General features: G+C 35.8%; 5 protein-coding genes and 2 long non-coding RNA genes across 8 annotated transcripts; 3 read left to right on the top strand and 4 right to left on the bottom strand.

The window, feature by feature from the left end:
• Positions 1–1435: 1435 nt before the first annotated feature.
• On the bottom strand, positions 1436–2598 carry LOC106312769 (chlorophyll a-b binding protein CP24, chloroplastic-like). The gene is made up of 2 exons (XM_013750406.1): positions 2293–2598; positions 1436–2148 (listed from the first exon to the last, which is right to left on the bottom strand). Exons 1-2 carry the CDS (start codon positions 2520–2522, stop codon positions 1599–1601), a joined length of 780 nt encoding a protein of 259 aa, XP_013605860.1. The 5' UTR covers positions 2523–2598; the 3' UTR covers positions 1436–1598.
• Positions 2599–2802: 204 nt separating this feature from the next.
• Positions 2803–4441, bottom strand: LOC106309919 (proline-rich extensin-like protein EPR1). The gene has a single exon (XM_013747075.1). It carries the CDS (start codon positions 4414–4416, stop codon positions 2971–2973), a length of 1446 nt encoding a protein of 481 aa, XP_013602529.1. The 5' UTR covers positions 4417–4441; the 3' UTR covers positions 2803–2970.
• A 1443-nt stretch (positions 4442–5884) lies between these two features.
• On the bottom strand, positions 5885–6568 carry LOC106309328 (leucine-rich repeat extensin-like protein 3). Its single transcript, XM_013746364.1, has one exon. It carries the CDS (start codon positions 6566–6568, stop codon positions 5885–5887), a length of 684 nt encoding a protein of 227 aa, XP_013601818.1.
• Positions 6569–6903: 335 nt separating this feature from the next.
• On the top strand, positions 6904–8698 carry LOC106310946. Of its 2 annotated transcripts, XR_001263894.1 has the most exons (5): positions 6904–6987; positions 7122–7341; positions 7438–7655; positions 7864–8057; positions 8136–8698. It is a non-coding gene; the product is annotated as an uncharacterized LOC106310946 (long non-coding RNA). The 2 variants fall into 2 exon arrangements; XR_001263893.1 differs by having other exon boundaries at positions 6910–7341.
• A 4952-nt stretch (positions 8699–13650) lies between these two features.
• LOC106309327 (factor of DNA methylation 1-like) lies at positions 13651–14890 on the top strand. Its single transcript, XM_013746363.1, has 3 exons — positions 13651–13731; positions 14172–14571; positions 14667–14890. Exons 1-3 carry the CDS (start codon positions 13651–13653, stop codon positions 14864–14866), a joined length of 681 nt encoding a protein of 226 aa, XP_013601817.1. The 3' UTR covers positions 14867–14890.
• A 125-nt stretch (positions 14891–15015) lies between these two features.
• Positions 15016–15504, top strand: LOC106310682. Its single transcript, XR_001263846.1, has 2 exons — positions 15016–15145; positions 15255–15504. It is a non-coding gene; the product is annotated as an uncharacterized LOC106310682 (long non-coding RNA).
• Positions 15505–19401: 3897 nt separating this feature from the next.
• Positions 19402–20752, bottom strand: LOC106307656 (eukaryotic translation initiation factor 5B-like). The gene is made up of 4 exons (XM_013744672.1): positions 20572–20752; positions 19972–20457; positions 19770–19889; positions 19402–19693 (listed from the first exon to the last, which is right to left on the bottom strand). The coding sequence occupies exons 1-4, from the start codon at positions 20665–20667 to the stop codon at positions 19517–19519; spliced, it is 879 nt and encodes a 292-aa protein (XP_013600126.1). The 5' UTR covers positions 20668–20752; the 3' UTR covers positions 19402–19516.
• Between the last annotated feature and the right edge of the window lie 893 nt (positions 20753–21645).

Here is a 21645-nt window from a genome sequence, read left to right as displayed (position 1 = left end):
CCGATAATAAAAAGGATCCTTAAACCACGTGTCAGCAACTGTGAAATTTGTTTTTTTTTTTTCCTTTTTTTCTTTTCTCTTTCTTTTCTTTCTCTCTTCCTCTCTTGTTTTCTCCGTTGACGATCTACAGCGAGGTTCAGTCGAGCCGGATCAACAATGCCCTTACTTTGTCTTATGTGCTCAAAGGAGCCTTCAAAATCGTCGAAGGTCCTGTCAGCTCCACCGCCGGGAACCCAGGTTAGGGTTTTCTCCGTCTGATCTGATGAAACGGTTCGTCGAAACCACCGGTGTCTCGCTCGTTTCCCAAGGAATCTGGACACAAGGATGCCGGCGATTCAGATTCCGTTCTCAGCCCTAAGCTCAAGGAATCAGAGAAGAAACTCGTCGTGGGCAACGGCGGTGGCGGCGGATGTGAGGCTTCTCAGGTTGCGGAAGGCGGAGACAAGGGCGAAATCAACATGTGCCCACCGACTCGTCTCGGGCAATTTTACGAATTCTTCTCCTTCTCCCACCTTACTCCTCCAATCCAATGTGAGTTTCCTTCTCGCTAACTCGTCGCGTTCTGAGTTTAATCTCGCGTACTGATTAACGTTTCTTGAATCTTGTAGATATCAGAGGTATGTTCGTCCATCAATTGAAGATAAAGGATTAGATGATCTCTTTCAAATCGATGTAAGGACTCTTTCTTAGTTGTTTGCTTTCGAGAGAAACTTAGGACTGATTTGATATACCATTTTGTAGATTAAAGTTTCAAGTGGGAAGCCTATCACGGTTGTTGCGTCAAGAACAATTTTTTACCCAGCTGGGAAACATCAGCTTCTGTGTCATTCTTTAGTTGAGCTATATAAGCAGGCCTTTTGATGCTGTAAGTTTCAATTGTTGAGAAAGGTTTCACCTTTTTATTTTTTCAGTTCTGTTTTGTGATCTCTGGTGTGGTTGTGATTGTGTCTGCAGGCTTATGACTGCTCTTATGAAAGCTTTCATTGAGCATAATAAAGTACGTAAAACCATTTCTGCATGTGTTGTGTTATGTTATTAAGAAGGCTTCATAGTATAATAATTTGTTGTTCTGTTTCAGTTTGGCAACCTTCCTTATGGCTTCCGGGCAAACACTTGGGTGGTTCCTCCGGTTGTTGCAAACAAGTAAGCTCTGTTTAGGTTGTTCTGTCTATTGATTCTATAATGGAGTTAATGTTCTGTTATGTTTATGTTGTACCTTCTTGTTGTTGTTCTGTTATATTTATGTTTATTCACTAAACCAAAGTCATCCATTTTTTCTTTCTCTCTTTAATCATCACATACTCTTTTTGTTTAAGAACCCTTAAGTTAAGAAACTATGAATGGAGGACAAAAAATTAGTTGTTTCTTAACTAAATTCTTAACACACATTTAATACTAAAAAAGTGATTAAGAAACCCTTATGGGGTTATAGGGATAATCATGCTCTAATAAGCCTTTTCATGATATAATTTTGCATTGTTCACAAGCTGAACTCATGATTGGTTTGCCACTTTTAAAGTAATGATATGATATTTGAAGAACAGCATTATGTTCTGGGAGAAAGTAATTATATCTACAGACTCTAAGACATATAGTTCTCACAGACCAAGTGCACCGAGAGGTGTTTTACCCTGTCCGGCCTCAAAGTAAAAGATCAGCATTGCAAGCATTGCGAGCCTAGAGTGCTTAATCTCAGCCAACTTCAGCCTCTCCAGCTTCTCCCTGTCTGGCTCGTAAACACCGTCGCGTGTCTTCCCAGCGAGTCCCAACGGATCAAAGAATCTTCCTCCGGGATACCCTTGATCTCCGGTGTAGTTTGCGAAATTCTCAGCGGTCCTCGACCACGGGGTCGCCCACTCGACAGATTGAGAATCCGGGTTGAAGAAGTCGACCCACCGTTTGCTCTCCACCCAACCCATGAGAAGCAACTGGGTCCCGAGAAGCGATCCGAAAGAGAAGGGTGCAATGGCACGTGGATCAGCTCCGGCTTCGAACCATGGCACGCCGCTCCAAGCCTGGCCAACGAAGATCCCAAGAACAGCAGCCATCGCCCATCTGCCGTGGATCAGCTCTGCTTCTCTGTACCATTTAAGAAAAGCCGGGTCTTTTCCCAAACCCAACGGGTCGAACCCGAAATCTCCGGGTAGCCTGCGAAAACACATTCACAATTGACTCAGATATTGCGTAAAGGCGTCTCCTTTAAGATTCTTTTTTCTAACTATAGTTCTGAACCGTCACAAAACTCAGAGTAATCATTGCTAGTAACAGAGAGATTTGAGTTTATAAACTTACGAGCCATCGAGCCATTCAGGGTCGAGGAAGTTGCCGCCACCTTTAACGGCGGGGATCCACGATTTCTTCGGCTGAGCAGCAGCAGCGGCGACAATCAGAGTTTTCCGGCCAACTCTCGCAGCTCCAGTGCCTAGGCCGGTTCCCAAAGCGGTGATACTCCTCTTGCCTCCAGAGAGAAAAGACGAACCAAGCCCACTGAGCACAGCTCCGGTTACAGCCGCCATCGCCATGAGATCTCTAATACGTCTACTCTGTTTTTTGTTTGTTCTCTCTGTTTTTATGGAGCAAAGAGAATCAAAGGGAGTAGCTTTAGAGAGGGACAATGTGGATATGATGATAGAGAATCTATTAACGAAATCTCGGAGGCTGTCGTGGATAGATTTCTAACCAATGAGAAGTCAGAAACAAATTCACCATATCCACATCATCCAAGCTTGTCTTTTTCTTGCATATTTATTTTCTAATTTACGAGACAAATTTGGATATGACACGTGGATACTCTCCTTTAGAGGCAACGATGAACTTAATCTTGATTATAAACTCATTGAAATGCAAATCACAGCCATAGATTTGTTACAATGTGGCATTGCTGCTTATTACGTGTAGCTTACGTTACATATTTATGATTTAACCAAAAAACCAAAAAAAAAGAAGAGAATTTGAAGATTTTATAGAAAGTTAACGGTTAAATGGTGGTGAATCCCAAGAGGGTGGAGGAAGCTGAACCAACGGCTGATTTGAACCCATGTCCGGGTTTGGATATGGATTTTCCGGTACAGTTGGTATGGACGTAACCGGCGGTTGCTCTGGCGGCAGCCATGGATTCGTTACTTCTGGCGGCGTGGTGAAGACGGGAGCTTGCGGTGGGAATTCTCCAAGAGCTGGTGGTGTGGAGAATATTGGTTCTGTTGGTGGATCTTGTAAGATTGGTGGTGTTGAGAAAACCGGTGCGAAGTTTTGAACCGGTGGTGGTAGAATCGGCGGAAATTCTTGAACCGGTGGAGGTAAAATCTGTGGAAAGTCTTGAACCGGTGGAGGCAAAACTGGCGGGAACTCTTGAGCCGGTGGAGGAAACATTGAAGGAAGGTCTTGGGCCGGTGGAGGCAAAATTGGCGGGAATTCTTGAACCGGTGGAGGAAGCATGGAAGGAATGTCTTGAACCGGTGGAGGCAATATTGAAGGGAGGTCTTGAACCGGTGGAGGTAAAATAGGAGGGAGGTCTTGCACCGGCGGAGGTATACCGATGAATCCCGGAGCACCGCCGCCTAATACAGGAGTTGGCGTCATCATAAACGGTGGCTGTGAAACCGAGCCGCCTGGTAGTGGTGGTGGGGGAGATAATACTAATGGAAGGGATGGTGATGGAATAGAGGAAGATAACGGTGGCGGAAGAGGTAGCACCGGAGTAGGTGGAGGAAGAGGTAGCAGTGGAGTAGGTGGAGGTAGGATTGGGACTGGCGTAGGCGTTGCTGGTGGTGACAGAACTGGGAATAAAGGTGGTAATGGAGGGAGTATAATTGGTGTAGGGACAAATGGGATAACCGGCGGTAATGGTGGCGGTGGACAAGCTACTGGTGGAGGTTGAGCCGGTGCTTTGGTACAAACAATACACGGTTGAGGAGGAGGCGGTGCTGGAGCTGTGACACAAGTAACGCAAGGCACCGGAGGAACCGGTGCTGGAGCTGTGACACAAGTAATGCAAGGCACAGGAGGAGGAGGTGATGGTGGAGGTGGACAAGGAACCGGGATTGGCGGTGGCGATAGTGGTGGGCAAGGAACTGGTATTGGAGGTGGTGGTGATGGTTGTACACAATTAACACAAGGAGTTGGCGGTGGTATAACCACCGGAGGAGGAGGCAAAAAAGGGTTTTGAGGACAAGGAACTATAGGGAAATTCCATTGACCGCATGTGCCGAATACACACCGGAAAAACACATCGCATTTAGTTGCGAATGCTTCACCGTTTTTGCTTGAGCTTCTTCTTCTGCTTTTGGCTCTTCTGTGTCTTCTAACCAAACCTTGCTTGTCTTTGTCTCTGTGTCTATGTTGATTCTCTATTGATTCTGTTATTGAAACACTAATCAAAAGGAATGTGACTACACATTTTATAACAAGTCGTTTCATCCTTTTCTTTTTATTTCTATCCAAGACATGCAAGAACTAAACTACGCATGTACATATATTTATAGTCGAATCTTTGATGATTGATTATGTTGATTTTTTGGTTATTTTTACGTTTGTCACTACGTAAGACCTCAGTTTTGTAAGGTTTCAATTAATAGTTTTGATAATAAAGAGAATATTTATGTGGTTACACAATCCCATAAAAAAAGAGCAATAAGTAAAACTGACTCAATAATTTAGAGCTATGAGGTGAGTGTTATCCAGCCCACACACAGCCTCTCTAACTCAGAGAACATTGAAGTGAATATAGACAGAACTATGTTTGTTTGTGATGTAGTAGTATCAATCTTTCAAAGCATTAGAGCTATTCTGGTTTAGAGTCAACGTGAAAAGCATAAGCAATTTTAGTAATTGTAAGCTCCACTTTGAGCAGCATAACAGATTTGGTTACGAGTTGAAGTTATTTATTAAGGAGATGATTGGTTGGGGCCGTAGATGCTCTGGACAGTCAAAAGTTAGTCTATAGCTATATATGTCAATCAATCGAGATTTGCTTTCCTTAAAAAAACTCACAGTAAAAAAATCTCTGCAAAATCAAAATATGGCTGTAGAGAGCTTTATTTCCAGAGCAAAAAATTAGTGCTTTAGAAATCTACATCAAGGAAAGCTACAGCAAATAAATTTACAGATTAAATTATACACCAAAAAATATAAAGCTACAGCACTTACTAATCATCCCCTGCATCTATATAAATCAACTGAAATCACGTTGGTTGGATTGAGCCAAATCATATATAAAACCGGTCTGTTTAATATATCCAAGCACTGTTTCCTTTTATTCTACAAACCGGCCAGGTGAACAATGGGAACGACCGGACCGAAACTAAACCATATAAAACCATGGTCTACAGAACTGGTTAGGTCAAAACTGGTTAAATAAGTTACACGCCCTCTGCAAAGAATGGAACGTGGAGATGTAGTTGTACATTGAGGAGTTATTACGCAGATATGAACAAACAAAAGGTAAAGAAGAGAGTAGAAGAAAGTAAATAAATGCTAATAAGCACAACGTGGCGTTAGTTCTTTGATTCTTGCTCTGCTCGAAGAAAGCCGCATTGAATTAGAGTGGAGTCTTCACTTCGAGAATTGTTATACTTATCCCACGCCGTTGCTTCAGCTGCTCCTCGTTATTACATCGCGTAGAAAACAACCTGACCCACCCACATTAAAGTTACACCTTTACCAACCAAATCTCGAACGGCCTTATTCACCTATTGGGCCAGTTTCTCCAAACTCTCCAAGTCCGGCCCATTAGATTATGAAACATGAAATAAGACGTACTCACGAAACTATATAGATTTTAGAGGAAATCAAAATCGTTACATTGCATACTTATTTAGTAATCTTACAAGCTAGAGCGGTAAACAGAACATGACTTTGTGTTACACAACATAGGGGATTACATTAACTAAGGAGTTATCAGATCAAAGTCCTCCGCCGGCGATGATTGACCGGGAACATCCGGAGGAGGCAGCCAAATTATTGGTGGCATAGGTGGAAACTCATCCAGTGGCGGTGGAAGAGTGAACACTGGTGGTGGCAGCCATATTGGCGGCGGAGGAGATGGAACCAAAGGTGGCGGGAACGCTATAACTGGTGGTGGCGGCGATGGGAATAAGAAAATCGGTGGCGGAGAGGGAGGAGGAGGTGATGGAACAAGAGGCGTAGGGGGTGGTGGTGGTGGTGATGGAACTAACGGTGGTGGTGGTGGCCTTGGACGCGGTCTCGGACGTGATGGTGGACGAGGTGGTGGTGGCGATGGAACCAACGGCGGTGGACGTGGTCTCGGACGCGGTGGTTGGAAAGGGAGGAAAGGGTTATCAGGTGAAGGTGTTGTAGGAAAAGGCCAACGGCCACATATTCCGAATAAGTATTGGAAGAGTGGATCGCAGCTTCTGCGTCCACGATTCTGACCGCTACCACTGCGTCTTCCTCTGTTTATCTGCTTCTGATCCTTTACGGTTACAGCTTTTGCGTTTGCGTTTGCGTTTGCGTTCTCTTCGTGATCTGATATTGACTCGGTTGTGTGAGAGTCGACCAAAAGGAGTAGTGAAAACAAAAATCCAACAACAACAAGTTGTTTTGTTTTCATCCTTCTTTTCTGTGTTTTACTTTGCTTGATCTTTTCTTCTTTATTTGATAGAGAGCTTAATATAGTCCATTTGGGCTCTTTTAAAACAAATAATATAACTAAGAATAATGTGTATTCATCTCATGGGAAATCTTACCATATTAAAAGCCAAATATACTCACCATTTAGCATGTCCACATAGGACTAGAAATTCAGGCCAATCAGATTGTTTCATCTCTCCACATCACCACCACACGTTTGGATCATAGAAGATGATTTTCGTTTAGTTTTTGGACTTTTGTTTTAATCTGAGCAAGCCCAGTTGGGACTAGGGGTTTATTCCATTTTTGCATTATTGAAAGTCTTTTTTTTTCTTTGTTGAATGTGGAAAGTCAAACGCCGTAGTTCTTCACAACTCACCGATTCCGGCTGATGTCTATGTAACGCCTTCATTTATGTCACTTAATCAAAGCATTAACGTCTATTCACCACTTTTCCCAATCTTTCGAATTACATCGACCATTTCATCCTCCATGGTAACGGCCTGAATCTGCATTTATAAATGTCTTTGTAGCTTGGGATGAAGCTTCATATATCAAAAAGAAATCCCAAAGGGTATTTCCTGTGAAGCATCAAATCCAGCAATGGCTAATTCCTTTACTCTCCTGACCGATCTGAAAGCTGGATTCTGTTCAAACACCGCCCAGGTCCGTCAACTCCGATTCTAGGAAGCAAGAAATGTTAAGAAAGGCGGTCAACTCATGGGTGTTGACATGCTTTTCATTGACGACCAGGTAACTCCCGCTAGACACCACTGTGTTTTATTAGCTCTTTCTACATATCTCACCATATTGATAGTCCGATCTTTGTCTTTTTTTTTTGTCATATAGTCAACGCTCATCCAAGGAACTTTCAGCGCTAACCGTACACTTACGAAAGCTTTTTCAAAGAGGGTTCGGTCTACTTGCTCAGTGGGGTCGACATAACATGGAGTAACAACAATTTTCGAATCTCTGACGCCCCTGTGTCTATTCGATTGAGTGATGGTACGTTCTTTGTTGAAATGACAGATTCGGTGAAGTCAATCCCGACAGAGCTTATATCTCAGGTTTCTATTCTTCTCTATGGGAGAATTATGTTAAAGGACAAGAAATATCAAACGGAAGTTCAACCGTAGAAACCAGACAAAATGAGACCTTTGTGAATATCTCTTTAGCACTACTCAGATAGTTTATATATATATATGTATACAATATATATATGTATACAATAAGCAGCAATCCATTCAAGTTTCCTTTCATTTTGTATGATAATAGGTTGCTGTCACAGAGGTACTTGGAGGTGGTCGCTTCTATGTTCAATCGGTTGGAGACCAGAAACTATCTTCGATTCAGAACCTTCTTTCAACCATGTGTGTTAAAGATGCTCCCATCCTCGCATCCTTCAACCCCAAGAGAGGTGACATCGTCCTTGCACAGTTTTTCCTTGAAAACACTGGAACCGTGCAATGGTAACTTCCACTCCACCTTCTTAGTTTCTATGCTTTATTTTGCTTCTGTTTATTCATTTGATTGATACCTATTTTCAGATTGTGAACGCACCACGAGGAGCTGTTGAGATGATAAATTTTAAGTGTTCTACATTGATTATGGAAACCAAAAAGTAGTCCCTAAAGCGCAATCCGACCAGTAGACCCTCCGGTATCATTAGCACCAGGGCATGCTCAGCTCTGGCGACTTGCCTACATTAAGGTTCCAAGCTTGAAAGAAGACTTTGGTCCTGAAGAAGGAAAGAAAGTATTTGCATACAGTAACGTTGGGTAATATTAAGGATTTTAACGCACTGATAGAAGAAAAAGACACATGGAGGCCAAGTCAAAGGCCAAGGCACTGGAACTGAGATTGCTGTCACTCTCATCGCAGTTGACAATGAGATCTCGGTCAATTTTGCAATGCTTCTGGTATTTTCTTTCTCTCACGGATTAAGAGTACCCTCCATATGTGTTTGAAACTCTCATCGCAGGGTATATCATCTATTGATAGCTCTTAATTGCTCATGAGATGTCCTTTGTTTTAGAACTTCATTATTTTACAGTTAAAATATCCAAACTACTAGCACCTCTTATATGAGGTTATTATTCAGATATTTACCTCTATTATATTATCCCCAACTATCTGGTTAGATATGTTCATTTCAATTTTATAAGGGATTTAAAAAGTTCTACAACAAATTTTTAAAAATTTATATTTTATTTTCAATCCAATCAAAATGTTGACATCAATTATTGTCCACAAATGATGATTTAATAAAATACATAATAATTTATTTACTTAATTATTTTTTCCAAGTCTCATCAAACCAATGCCAATCAAAATAAAGAAGAATAAATCTTATGAATGGTTTCTGTTTTTCTAAGTACCAAACTTTAGCTTAGATTGAAAAAGAATGATGGAAGAATTTCTAATAAAAATAGAAACAAATTATTCACAAAAATCAGTCGTAGTTAACAAAATATATGTATAATTGACAAACAAAACATCTAATGTGACACTTAAGGCTATATCTAAATGTCATCACCACAGACAAAATATGTGCAAAATTAGAGACTAAAAAAAAAAACAGAAGTTATAATCAAGACGATACCAAAACAATGGATTAATGCGTCACCTACTTAACCGCTGCCAACTAATCATCCTATCTTTTGTCTATCTTTTGTTGATTAGCCATATCATTAGAACCACATTACTAAATGCTCTCAACGGAACCAAATCACCACTCAAACAAAATCTCACGGAGCAAACTAAAAACATAAATAAACAAGTACAATCAATTAAAAAGCGTAGTATAATTAGAGAATGAAGTGGAATAACATGAAATTAATAATATTTGATCATTAACCTCCCAATTTTTTTAAAAAAATATTAGGGCAAAATAACAACCCAAAAATGAGATACATTGCATGGAGTACGGGTTCGAAAACTTGAGTGTTACTCATCCGTTTTACAAGCAAGTAAAGCTATAATATTATGCCATCCAAACAATATAAACAAGCGTTACAACCATCAATGCTCTCCAATTAAACAAATAACAAAATTCATATACTTTATTTGATATGTGCTCAGTCTTAAAATAATACTTCAAAGCCTAGCAACTATTATGTACTACTCCAATAACAATTATTCCATTCGTCTATGTAAGACAAAGATTATAAACTATTTTCACTCCACAAAATCTATTTACATATCTCCTTACTAAAATCGTATTCTGCATATTTACACAATACATTAGTTAACACAATAGTCAACCAAAAACCAAACACATGTGGACAATGATTATAGTTTCAAGTTTCAACTACTTACGTTAACTCATAATGTAACTTAATTTTCTCATTTTAACTGAAACAAAAGAATAGTCTAGGCGAAGACGAAAAAAAAAAAATGAAATAGAAATATTATAAAAAGAACAATACTTATGTTCACCCCTACGGTGAAGGGTTAAATTCACCACGCTCTTCGTAACCAACCAAAATGTCATGTAGAAATAAATTAAAAATGCAATAAAAATAAAAAAATTAAATAGCTGGAAAAAAAACAACACTGACATCAATTAGCGCAATCTGCAAAATTCTAAATTCTAAAAACCTAAACTCTAAAATCATAAACCCTAAATCCAAAACAATAAACCATAAACCCCAATCCTAAAATCTAAACCCTAAATCTAAAACCCTAAACCCAAACTCTACACAATAAACCATAAATCCTAAAATCTAAACCCTAAAGCCTAAACCCAAAACTCTAAACTCTAAATCCTAAAATCTAAACCCTAAACCCAAAACTTTAAATCTTAAACCCAAACACTAAATCATAAACCCTAAATCCTAAACCCTAAATCCTAAACTTTAAATCTTAAACCCAAATCCTAAATCATAAATCATAAACCCTAAACTCAAACTACGATTGGTCTAGAGCTGAACAGGTAAGTCTAACACAATAGCGAAAAACGAAATCATAATTCTCTTCATACATACACCTCTATTTAAAGTTGTCATCATCACAAGCATAATTCCTAAACTTTTCCAAGGTAAATAATTTTTTTAAACACATTATAATACAGATCTAAATTTTTTTTCATCAACAGAACAATAATATCCAATATTTTTCAGGCAAAATACTACTCACTTCCTCACCCGCAACAAATTTCTACTTCAACAAATGAATTGATTACATAAAGCCCTTCAAAGGGCGAATAAGAGATCATGCAAAAGTATGCAGCAAATAATGACTTTAATTCATGCGTCATTCGGATTATTAATCTCTTTCTCACACAATTTGATACCTGGATTTATTTACATTTTAAACAATTTTATCATTGTTTTTTCTTAAATCTCTATTTCTCTATAAAATCTAAAACTCAGCTTTTGTCTTTCAAACTTTGCTAAGCAATTTAAATATATAGAGAATAAATTAAAAAGATATAATCCGCGCGTAACGCGGACAAATGATCTACATTTTATTGGATTTTATTATCTTTCGAAATATTTCATCCTAATTTTTCAAATATTATATAAAAATAAAAATATATATAATATAACAAAAAGTAAAATTAATTATTTATATATTGATATTTTATATTATATTTAACATTAAAAATTTATAGACAAATAATATTATATTTAATATTATATTTAACATTTTCAGTGTATTTAACACATATAATTTTTTTAAAGTTGTCTTATTTAAAGCAATGAGTATTTTAATTAGCTTTACTTTAAAATTGTAAAAAAAATTATAATCATAAATATTATAACAAAATATTAAATAAGAATATTTACCTATTCTTCAAATAATAAAATAACAGAATGTTTTAAAAAAAAATATTAGTATCGAATATTTAAAATTTTAATAAATAGTTAGACATGATTACTAAAAGATTAATAGAAACTTCAATTTTTTACATCTAAAATATATACTAAATATAAATAATGATGTTAAAACAAAAACAATCTTTCAAAATATTTCATCCTAATTTTTCAAATATTATATAAAAATAAAAATATATATAATATAACAAAAAGTAAAATTAATTATTATATATTGATATTTTATATTATATTTAACATTAAAAATTTATAGACAAATAATATTATATTTAATATTATATTTAACATTTTCAGTGTATTTAACACATATAATTTTTTTAAGTTGTCTTATTTAAAGCAATGAGTATTTTAATTAGCTTTACTTTAAAATTGTAAAAAAAATTATAATCATAAATATTATAACAAAATATTAAATAAGAATTAAATAACATATAAATATGAAATAAATAATATATATAACAAAGAAATATGTGATGTAGAGATTAATAATATATTTAACTAATAACCTAAATATGTAAGAAAATATACTTTGGATAATAACTACGGTGTAACAAATTCTTTATTAATTTTGCATTTGTTTATCTCATACAATATTTTAGATAGTAAAAAAGTAAATTGTAAGTTTTACTCATTTCTAATTCAATTTCTATTTATATTTTTATAACATAGAAGTAATATATTATAATATATATATTAAATATAATTTTATTTGAATAAATCCGGGTGTAGCCCGGTAAAATATCTAGTGTAGGTAGGAGAAGTAAATGCTGAGAGGAAATCTAGAATTATGTGCCACTGTTGTAATTGAATGCGTTTGCTCATTCAAAACATGTTTATCTTCCTTCAGAACGTTGACTTTCAATGTAGTTGTTATAAGTGTTCTTTATTCATAACTGTTTTCTTCGGATGATTTAGAACATCTCCAAAAAGATTCTCTATTATATTTGAAGTTTCAAGGTGTTTTTTTCCAAAAACAAAACTTCAATTTTAACTTTAAAATTACTCCCTCTGTTCCTGAAAGTAAGATTTTCTAGAGTATGCACGCTTATTAAGAATTTAATAAATATTTATAAATTAATTTATTTTTTTATTTCTTATACACTTTCCAATAACTTTTCACCAATAAAATTTAATCAATTCAAATATTCTCAATTAATGTTCCTCAAAAGTATAAAAAAGTACCTTAACAATATAAAAAATCTATCTTTGTGGAACAAAAAAAAAATCTAAACATCTTACTTTCGAGAACGGATGTAGTATTTATAATTTACACTATGTTCCTTATATTTGTCATAATTAATATAAATCCATAAACCTTTTGTAGATAACTAGCACATATATAAAATATTATAGTAATATTAATTAATAAAATATTACACTAAAATATAAAATTATGAATAGAAATACATAATTAAATATTAAACTACAAGAAAAATACCCCATTATTACATAAAATTATTTTAAAATGCTTCACTTTCGGTTATACAAAATTTGTTTGGAAAATATTTTAAAAGTTCTGAAGAAAATTTACTAGACTATTAGTGTTGATGCAATATTTAAATTTGTGTAATAATTATGTCTTCATATATATATCTTCTTAAAAAAATTATTAAGTTTCTTTTGTAATATTCTTGTTGTCTAATTCCACTTTTAAAATATTATAAATCTTATTTTGATTTTTAAAAAAACTTCTATATGTAAAATTTTAATTTATAGAAATAAATTTGAAATATTTAAAGTATACAAAAGTTTTAAAGATTAAAATTATAGATGAAAAAATACTTAAGAATCATAAATGTGATATATAATTAATTATAAGGACCAAAATGCAAATAAAAATATGAAACTTGTGAAACTTCAAATACTACACTTTTTAAAACTCTAAATTTGAAGTTTTTTTTTGGGAAAGCAAAAAATTCTATATTTGAAGTTATAGAAGTTTTTTTGGAGATGCACTTAGTCACAGAAGCTAATTAAGGACCATTCCAAACTGTATCAGTCACTCTAATGAGTGGATTCAAATGAAATGATATTGGGAAAGATATGTCCAGAGGAAAACTAAGGACTCCTTTACAATGTGTCTTGACTCGGATAAATAACGATCTTACAAAAAAAGCTCAAATAGCTCCGTTTATATATAGTACTACATCTAAGCCAAGACTGTACAAGAATATACCCATAAAATATCCAAAGTTCCAAACTCAAAAAGGGTTTTAGTGCTTCTATGGTGTTTGCAATGCAACAAAGCTTAGGGAAGAGATGGTGCAAGTTATTGGCTAGTTGCACTTTGACATGGCCTGAGACTGTAAAATATAAAATGTAATGCATAGAACAAACTGAAGAAAACAGATACGCAAAAAAATGCTGCTGAAGCTACCATCTTTGTCCTAGAAAGTGAAAGAAACCACAACACAAATAAAACGAAGTTCATACTCATCAGTCTGTAACATGTGACTGTTGAATCACTAAAAGAGCATACATAGCAAATACTACTATGTGACATACATAACATGTATACATCTCGATTCTTGACAATAGCATGTATACACCTTCATTCTTGCAAATAAATTCCAAGTAAGAAAACTAAAAAAAATAAATATAAATAAATATAAAAAAGTGTATATGTACTCTCTTTCTTTCTTTTTTTCTTGACAATAGCATGTATACATCTTGACATTTTTTTTTTTTTTTTATCAAAGTGTATATTTATACATACGATAAAAATACATAGATACATATAAAAAGGTTGCGGTTGTTGCTGAGTTTAACAGCGACTGGAGTGGGTTTGCGAGTGCGACAGAGCTTGAGAAGGAGTTTGAGAGGGAAGGCTGCAGCAAAAAGGAGTGGGTAGAGAAGAGGGGAGATTCTGAGTCCAAGGCTTATGGATGGTGCGCACGTGCGGAAGACTATAACTCTGAAGGACCCATCGGTGAGTACCTCTCCAAGGAGGGGAAGCTAAGAACCGTTTCAGATATCTCTCAAGAAAAAGCTGAGGATAGAAACAGTGTTCTTGAAGAACTCTCGAGTATGATCGCTATGACTAATGAGGATCTGAACAAGGTTCAGTACAGTTACAACGAGACGGCTATGTTACTGAAGAGGGTCAAGGACCAGAAGAAAAACTTGGACGAAGCTTATGCAGAAGGTTTTTAACTGAAAAAAAAAAAAACTAATATGTTTATCATTCATCTAGCATGTTTTTTAGGGTGTCTGATTATTGCCTCTAATTTATCTCCTCAGAAACAAAGAAGATGCATCAGATGTCGATTCGCAGTATCCAGAAGATCCTTGAAGATAAAGAGAGGCTAAGCAATGAACTGGAAGCAAAGATGCTGAGACTAAAGAACTGGTCCAAAGAGTTGGAGAAAAAGGAAACACTAACTGAACTGGAGAGACAAAAGTTGGATGAAGAGAAGAAAAAGGTAATAATCAGTCCATAGTCACTGTCATATACAGGAAACAATTCGTCTGAAAAAAGATCTGAAATAAAAAAAAGGAATCCTGCTTTGCCTAATTTTATTAAGTCTACGCTAGAATTTTCTCATTTTTTTTTTTTTTTTTTTTTTTTTTTTTTGCTAAACACACAGATTGTTGCATCATCAAACCCGGAAGAAAAGAGACAAGCACTTAGCTTTGGAAGCCATTATGACACTAGTGATGATATCCTTGTCACTCGTATTTCTAGGGGATCTCTCTTTGCCCTCCGAGATCATCACAAGGTCCACCTTTAACCCCATAATCTACCTTATTCAAATTATATATTATCCTTTTCTCAACCATTCTTTTCTGTTAATTAACTCAAGTTTGATTTTTTTTCTTCTTCTGCAGGATAAACTATCCTTCAGCGACATGAAAGTGCTTTCTGATCTCAAACGCGTTCTCAATATCAAGTAATATATGTATGTCTAATGTTGGTCTTTCGTTTGTCAACAACATCCAACTTTCCATTTAAAATCTGAACAAGCTGGCCGCTCTTAGTTATCTGATCTTTTTATATAGTTTATGTATTTTATGAAATCCTCCTATTTTACGTGTCTCGCATCTCTTATATACTGAAAATAAATGGTTGAATATAACAGGAGAGACCACGCAATAAGGGGACTCAGTTGAGTGTTCGCCATCCCATTGCTATCTTATCGCTCACTCTTTCATCACTTGCTATGCTTTATTTGCCTAGCCTAGTGCTAATACTTTTACTTATATTGCCAAATGATAAGATTATAAAATAGTTGAGTAAGTTTTAGCGCTATTTCTTGTCGATGCTGTTTAAAGATCGTTTGTTTCTTTTGCATCGATCAAATATCTTTTTACAATAAAACTGAACTTGATTAAATTGTACAAACTTCTTACACGTCTAGTCTTCATCCTGAAAACAAGAATCTGTAATTTTGGACTATAGCAAACAAACTAAAACAACATGAGACATTAATTTTTTTTCTTCTAAAGTACCACATCCGCTACAATTCAACTTTCTAGATCATCAACAACATCAAACAAATACTAAAAATATCTTGAATGTAAAACTCCATTTTTTTTCTTCCAAAACTGAATATAGAGTGAAATAACTCCAACTCAATTTTATATTTTACTTCATAATGAATTAATGAACAAACAAAAAAAATAGATTACTCCACTTATGGAGTAAACTAGATTATGAAATAATATATGAAGTTGAGTTGGATCATTTTCTTACTCCATTTCAGTTCATTTACAGTAAATGTAGGGAGATTGGAGATTTCTTAATACGCAGCGACAATACAACCAACACTGAAATGATTAGGAAATTGGTTGCTTCTTTTAGTTTAGTCTTTGAAGAGAAAAACAAATTTTCAGAAAACATTTATATGCGGTTTGGTTGATCTTTAAGTTATTTCGGTTAAATTACGGTTTGGTTCACTCTAACTTATTTGAAGTAAATTATTTGATATGATGTGGTATGCAAGTCATGTAAAATTCTGCTAGAAATTTAATATTCTATTAATTTATAAAACTTAATCTATAAAAATATTTTCAAATAGCATGAAAAAAATTTCCAGCAAATATTTTTTTTTATAAAACAGAGTTCAACAAATGCTAAAATAGCCTACAAAACAAAATTATTAAAACACTAAAAGTTAAATCAAATTTCATTATAATTTTTTTATTTAACTTTGGTTGAAACTATTTATATAGTACTTTTAAATACAACGTTTTATAATTCTATGACATTAGATCATATTTCAAATTATTTATCTTGGAGTTGGATTAATTTATTATCGTGAGAAAGATAATTAGTGCAATTATATTATAATTTGAAATTCTTTAAAAGAGTATTACTTATTCTTAATTTAGATTTCCTCAACTATATCAAAATGAAATAAAAATCAAAATAATAAATATAAACCATTACATTTTTAAATTTTTTATTTATTTATTTTGTGTTTTCATTAAAAAAAATGTTAGTGGTTTTTTCAACTCAAACCAACAAAATCTAATTTAATTACAACATGAACTTAGAAAAACAAATTAAATTTATCATATGCAATTTAAACAGTTTTTAGTGTTCTGTGTGTGTTATGGATCAATAGGGAGTTGGTTCATGAAAAACAAATTAAATTTATCATATGCAATTTAAACAGTTTTTAGTGTACTGTGTGTGTTATGGATCAATAGGGAGTTGGTTCATAAAAAATACACATACATATATTTATCATAGACATGGGCGAATGTTTCAGAGTTGGTGTTGTTAAAAACTGGTCCACGGTCACTTTGGACTCGTTGCCTTGCAGAATGTCACTCACTTGGTGTATTGTACTGGTTTGAGCTGGCTCTGTGATAAGCTGTAAGTAGCTCCAGCTGATGACGTGGAAGAAGAAAGAAGGAGGATAAGACTCTGAGACAAAGAGAAGCTTTGGCAGTTACTGGAAGCTATAGTATAAATAAAGAGCGAGTGAGATCTTGAGGAGAGATTCACTGTACTGTGTGTGTTATGGATCAACAGGGAGTTGGGTTCATAAAAAATTTGGTGCGGTGAGCGTGGGGATCGATCGGAGAACGCGAGTGTTACTAGAATGGGAGCATCGGAGAGCTGAGCGCGGGGGCGACGGAGTAGGTGAATCGCCTTTTATTCAGCTGGAAAACTCCGTTGAATCATTGGTTCAGTGGAGATCGGACGCAGAAAAACAAATGACGGAGACGAAGATGAAATCCATGGAGGAGAGTCATTAACGATAACGATACTTCATGATCGATTGCCAATGGAGGTACGAACATCAAACCGTATGCGCAATCGAATCAGGTACAAAACTCTGTTCTGGAACCGATGCCACTGTTTAATGGAGCTTATCCTCACGCCTGGGTTGAACAGTATTTTCGAATCTGTCAAGTTTCAGATGATGAGAAACTGAATGAATTTAGTGTTGTTGAATCTTGATGGAGTATAATGAAGAACTATCCAGATTGGAGAGAGTTTAAGAGAAGATTAACTGCTCGGTTTAGTACAGTTGAGAAGATCTCTACCCGAAGTGCTTACTGAAGTTTTTCCCTGCTTCACGAGAAGGAAGTGTTTGGGGAGAAAGATTCAATGAACTTGTCTCAGTGTCAGGAAGAGGGTCTTGAATCAATTCTGGAAATAAAGAGATCTCCAAATTGATCATGATCATGATCATGTGCCACTGCCAAGAGAAGCAGAAATATTCAGAGTTGGAGATCTGGTGAAACCATGGGTGAGTATTTTGGATATGGCATCGAGACTCATATGGTTCAGCATGTGGAGCAATTACAGATTCTAATCAGTGAGGATTTTGATAAACACAGGAAGCAAAGAAAAAATTCCAAAAGTCATGGAAATTCAAGTATAACGATGTGATTCAAGGCACAGCTGTGAATCTGCATACAGAATGCTTACTGAAGCCTGATTGGATTGCAACACTTGAAATGAAGATAACTCACTCAAATATGGAGACCAATTCTGTCCCACAGCTTCCAGATCTGGGGAATAGACTATTTTCATGTGGGTACATGATGAGTCGATTGTGCATGCCCAGACATGTGCGAGTATGTCTACCAGAAAAGGAACAGGAGAATTTTACCTCTGTTGGAAAGTCAGTTTGTGCTTCTGGATCAGGATCTGAGTTTGAGGCATTTTCTGTCCCTTACAGATTCTAGACATATGGTTGAGGATAGTGGAGTCACAGACAGAGGCAACAGAAGAATTCAGAGAGTCTCAAAGTTCCTTTATGTTGCAGCAACTTGGGACAATACACCACAATGTAAGGGACTGTGGGAAGCACAGAAACGTTGCGGATTTTCATGTGATATATATTACTGGTGAGGAGCACGAAGAGATGCCTTGTCTGCTGCATATTATTGAAGGATTTACTGTGCTGGTGTATAAGACTTTGTGCTTCAGATTTGTTCTGTTTGGCGATGAATATTGCTTTCAAACAGATATGGGAGTTGGGATGTGAGGCATGGCCAAATGTTTCAGAGTTGGTGCTGTTAAAAACTGGTCCACGGTCACTTTCTAAAGGATATGGACGAGAAGCAGAAGGAGTGTTTGTTATATGTCACTTGGTGTGTTGTACTGGTTTGAGAGTTGGCTCTACTTTGCTTCTAAAAGGAGAAAACTTGAGAAGAGAAACACGACTGGATTATTTGCAGGCAGTTACAAGGGTTCAGAGGGAAACAACAGGGATGATCGTGGCACCATACATTACTATATCGTTTCAACTCAACACCTCGTTACAACAAAAGCAAAACGCTGCAACATATTGATGGTCAAGATAAATGTATCATATATTTCTTCATCGTGGCAGCTGTGTCATGCAACATGAGTGGACAGCAACAGATTTACATGCAAGATAGGACCACAAAACAAGAGGCATAAGCATTCTTCTTTGTATCCGTCTTAGATGTTCTTGTACATGCAGCTCGAGAGAAGCTGTTTGTTGTTTAAATTATTGGAGATGAATGTTTTTGAAACTGGAAGAGGAGATCAAAAGCAGAGATAATTATTCCAAAGCTTGATTAACATTAGAGAAATATTACAAGGGTGAGAGAAACAACACTGAAAACAAGAGAAATAAATGACATAAAAGAGATCTGATCACTCAAATGATGAGGACATTTTTTTGTTTGTTTGTTAGTTCTATTATTTTCCCCATTTGACGGTTGATCTCGACCTGGTAGACAGCTACCGTCGAGGTGCGACTGACAAGCACATCTGCTTCGTACAAATCCATTCCCAGCATCATCCCTTGTTGTGTTTTGGGGTCAGCAGCAACAATCTGCATGACAAAAGGCAAAAGCAAATGAGTAAGTGCCAAACTAATCAACCAAAGGGGATAAACTTAAAAACCTTACCTTGATAATCACCTTGTCGCCTTCCCCGGCGAACTCGACGGGTCGCTGGTCCTTCTGAATCCATGCAACCCGTCCTATATTGACAAAAGCTCTGTGTGGAATGCATAAGGGAGTCCCTACCTGAAACCAAAATCAAAAGGAAGGAGAGTTAAATCAAAACAACAGTTTGTGAAGATTAAAAAGCAAGCAAAGCAAAGCATACCTTAACAAAACCCTCGACAACATAAACTCCCACGACAATTGGGTCTTCCTTGTTGAGCACACACTTGGGTAAGATGGAGAGGAGACATGGGGAGACTGCTGCTACATCACTCTCTGACTCCTTCTTATCCTCTCCCAGCTCATTGTTAAACTCCTGAAACTGTTGGCACAGGTGTTCAACGGTGTCGCCACAGATGATTTTGACTCCCAAAGTTTGAGCTAGTTGAGACGCCTTTGGAGTCACCTCGACTTGAAACGCCAAGACGGTATGTTTCCTCCTCTGAGTGGCCTTCCTGATATCCCCAGGGGTGACTGGTCCAACGCCAAGACCAGTAACAGGAATATTCACCTCCGCTGATGTCAGATGTAGGACCAACTCGAACAAGCAACCAAAAGAAGAGGCTATAGCATAAACCCCCTCCTCCTTCCCCTCTTTCTTCTTCAGAAATCCCATCACATCATTCATTGCAGTGTAGAAACCGTCCTCCTTCAAAAAAAAAGACAGTAGCTTTTGAGTTGAGTTTTCAATTTTTATTCGGATCCCAAAACTATATCATAATGGGGGATCTGAGAACGAAAAGATTGAACCAAATTTATTTACCCGACTTCTAATATCTTCCTCCAAAACTACTCCTTTTCCCCTCAGATACGAAGCTGTTGCTCCTCGGATCCGATACGCAGACTCGCTTTGTTCCATTGGTTTTTCTTCTTCTTTTTTTTGCTAAGCTACGCGATGAGAACACAATCACCACGAAGATCGTCGTGTTGGGTGGTGGGGGAAGACCTATCTATAGTCATCACAATCCTCCTCCTTTTCTTTTCGGCCCAACCAAATTTATCGGCGGCCCATTCTAATTATTATTTTGTGCTGAAATTAAATAAATCCTCAAAAAGTTCTTTATTTTATTAATAAAAAATGTTCATTATTTTATCGAATTAATTGTTGACCGTCAATGTTCTTACACCACTCGTCAATAGATATATGAACATAATATTCTTAATCACTGAAAATATAAGATCAGTTTTTTTCTATATAAATATTATAAAAAAAAAATTAAAGTTTTTACCGAGTTAACCAGTGTCGGCTCACAGATTAATCCCGGGTTTTGAGTTTTACTAGTTTTTATCAGGTTATTAATTACCGTAGTTTTTTTTCACACTTCATAAAAACAACCAAATATGAGACAAGAAAAAGAAAAATTGATATAAATTTTGATGTTTCCAAATCCAAAAGAGTTTTAGTTTGGGAAAAAAGTAAAAGCTTTACGCAACCAGAAATTCCCAAATGAAAAAAAAAAACAGACATGAAAATTTACAAACACGCTCAAATCTGTTATGAAAGAGAAAACATGGAAGAAAGTTCCGCCAAAAGACTTCCGCACAATATTTTAGAAAACTTCCGAGAAGACTTCTCAAAAGTTTTCCAGAATCTAACCCAGATATGAAAAAACTGCATATCCAAACCCAGATGTGAAAAACCTACATATCCAAAAGCGTTCAAATGGCTTTAAAAAAAAGAAAATGAGTGGAAAATTAGATATATTTACCTTTATATAACAATAAAATAGATATCCAAAATATATATAAAATATGTAAAAACAAAATAAATTAGTGAGATGAGACAAAAAAAAAATGAAAAATTCATATAAAGTTTGATGTTTTGAAGTTCAAAAAC

This window comes from Brassica oleracea, chromosome C8 (genome assembly GCF_000695525.1).
Source record: "Brassica oleracea var. oleracea cultivar TO1000 chromosome C8, BOL, whole genome shotgun sequence".
NCBI lineage: Eukaryota > Viridiplantae > Streptophyta > Magnoliopsida > Brassicales > Brassicaceae > Brassica > Brassica oleracea.
This window is presented reverse-complemented; position numbering and strand designations above follow the sequence as displayed.

Coding starts and splice junctions, on each gene's coding strand:
- LOC106309919 (XM_013747075.1), bottom strand. CDS start 4,416: ATGAAACGACTTGTTATAAAATGTGTAGTCACATTCCTTTTGATTAGT.
- LOC106312769 (XM_013750406.1), bottom strand. CDS start 2,522: ATGGCGATGGCGGCTGTAACCGGAGCTGTGCTCAGTGGGCTTGGTTCG. Junction 2,149..2,292: donor CCTGAATGGCTCGATGGCTC/GTAAGTTTATAA, acceptor GTGTTTTCGCAG/GCTACCCGGAGATTTCGGGT.
- LOC106309328 (XM_013746364.1), bottom strand. CDS start 6,568: ATGAAAACAAAACAACTTGTTGTTGTTGGATTTTTGTTTTCACTACTC.
- LOC106309327 (XM_013746363.1), top strand. CDS start 13,651: ATGGTGTTTGCAATGCAACAAAGCTTAGGGAAGAGATGGTGCAAGTTA. Junction 13,732..14,171: donor CTTTGACATGGCCTGAGACT/GTAAAATATAAA, acceptor ACATATAAAAAG/GTTGCGGTTGTTGCTGAGTT. Junction 14,572..14,666: donor GGACGAAGCTTATGCAGAAG/GTTTTTAACTGA, acceptor TTATCTCCTCAG/AAACAAAGAAGATGCATCAG.
- LOC106307656 (XM_013744672.1), bottom strand. CDS start 20,667: ATGGAACAAAGCGAGTCTGCGTATCGGATCCGAGGAGCAACAGCTTCG. Junction 19,890..19,971: donor TTGTCGAGGGTTTTGTTAAG/GTATGCTTTGCT, acceptor TTTTGGTTTCAG/GTAGGGACTCCCTTATGCAT. Junction 19,694..19,769: donor GCGACAAGGTGATTATCAAG/GTAAGGTTTTTA, acceptor TTTGTCATGCAG/ATTGTTGCTGCTGACCCCAA.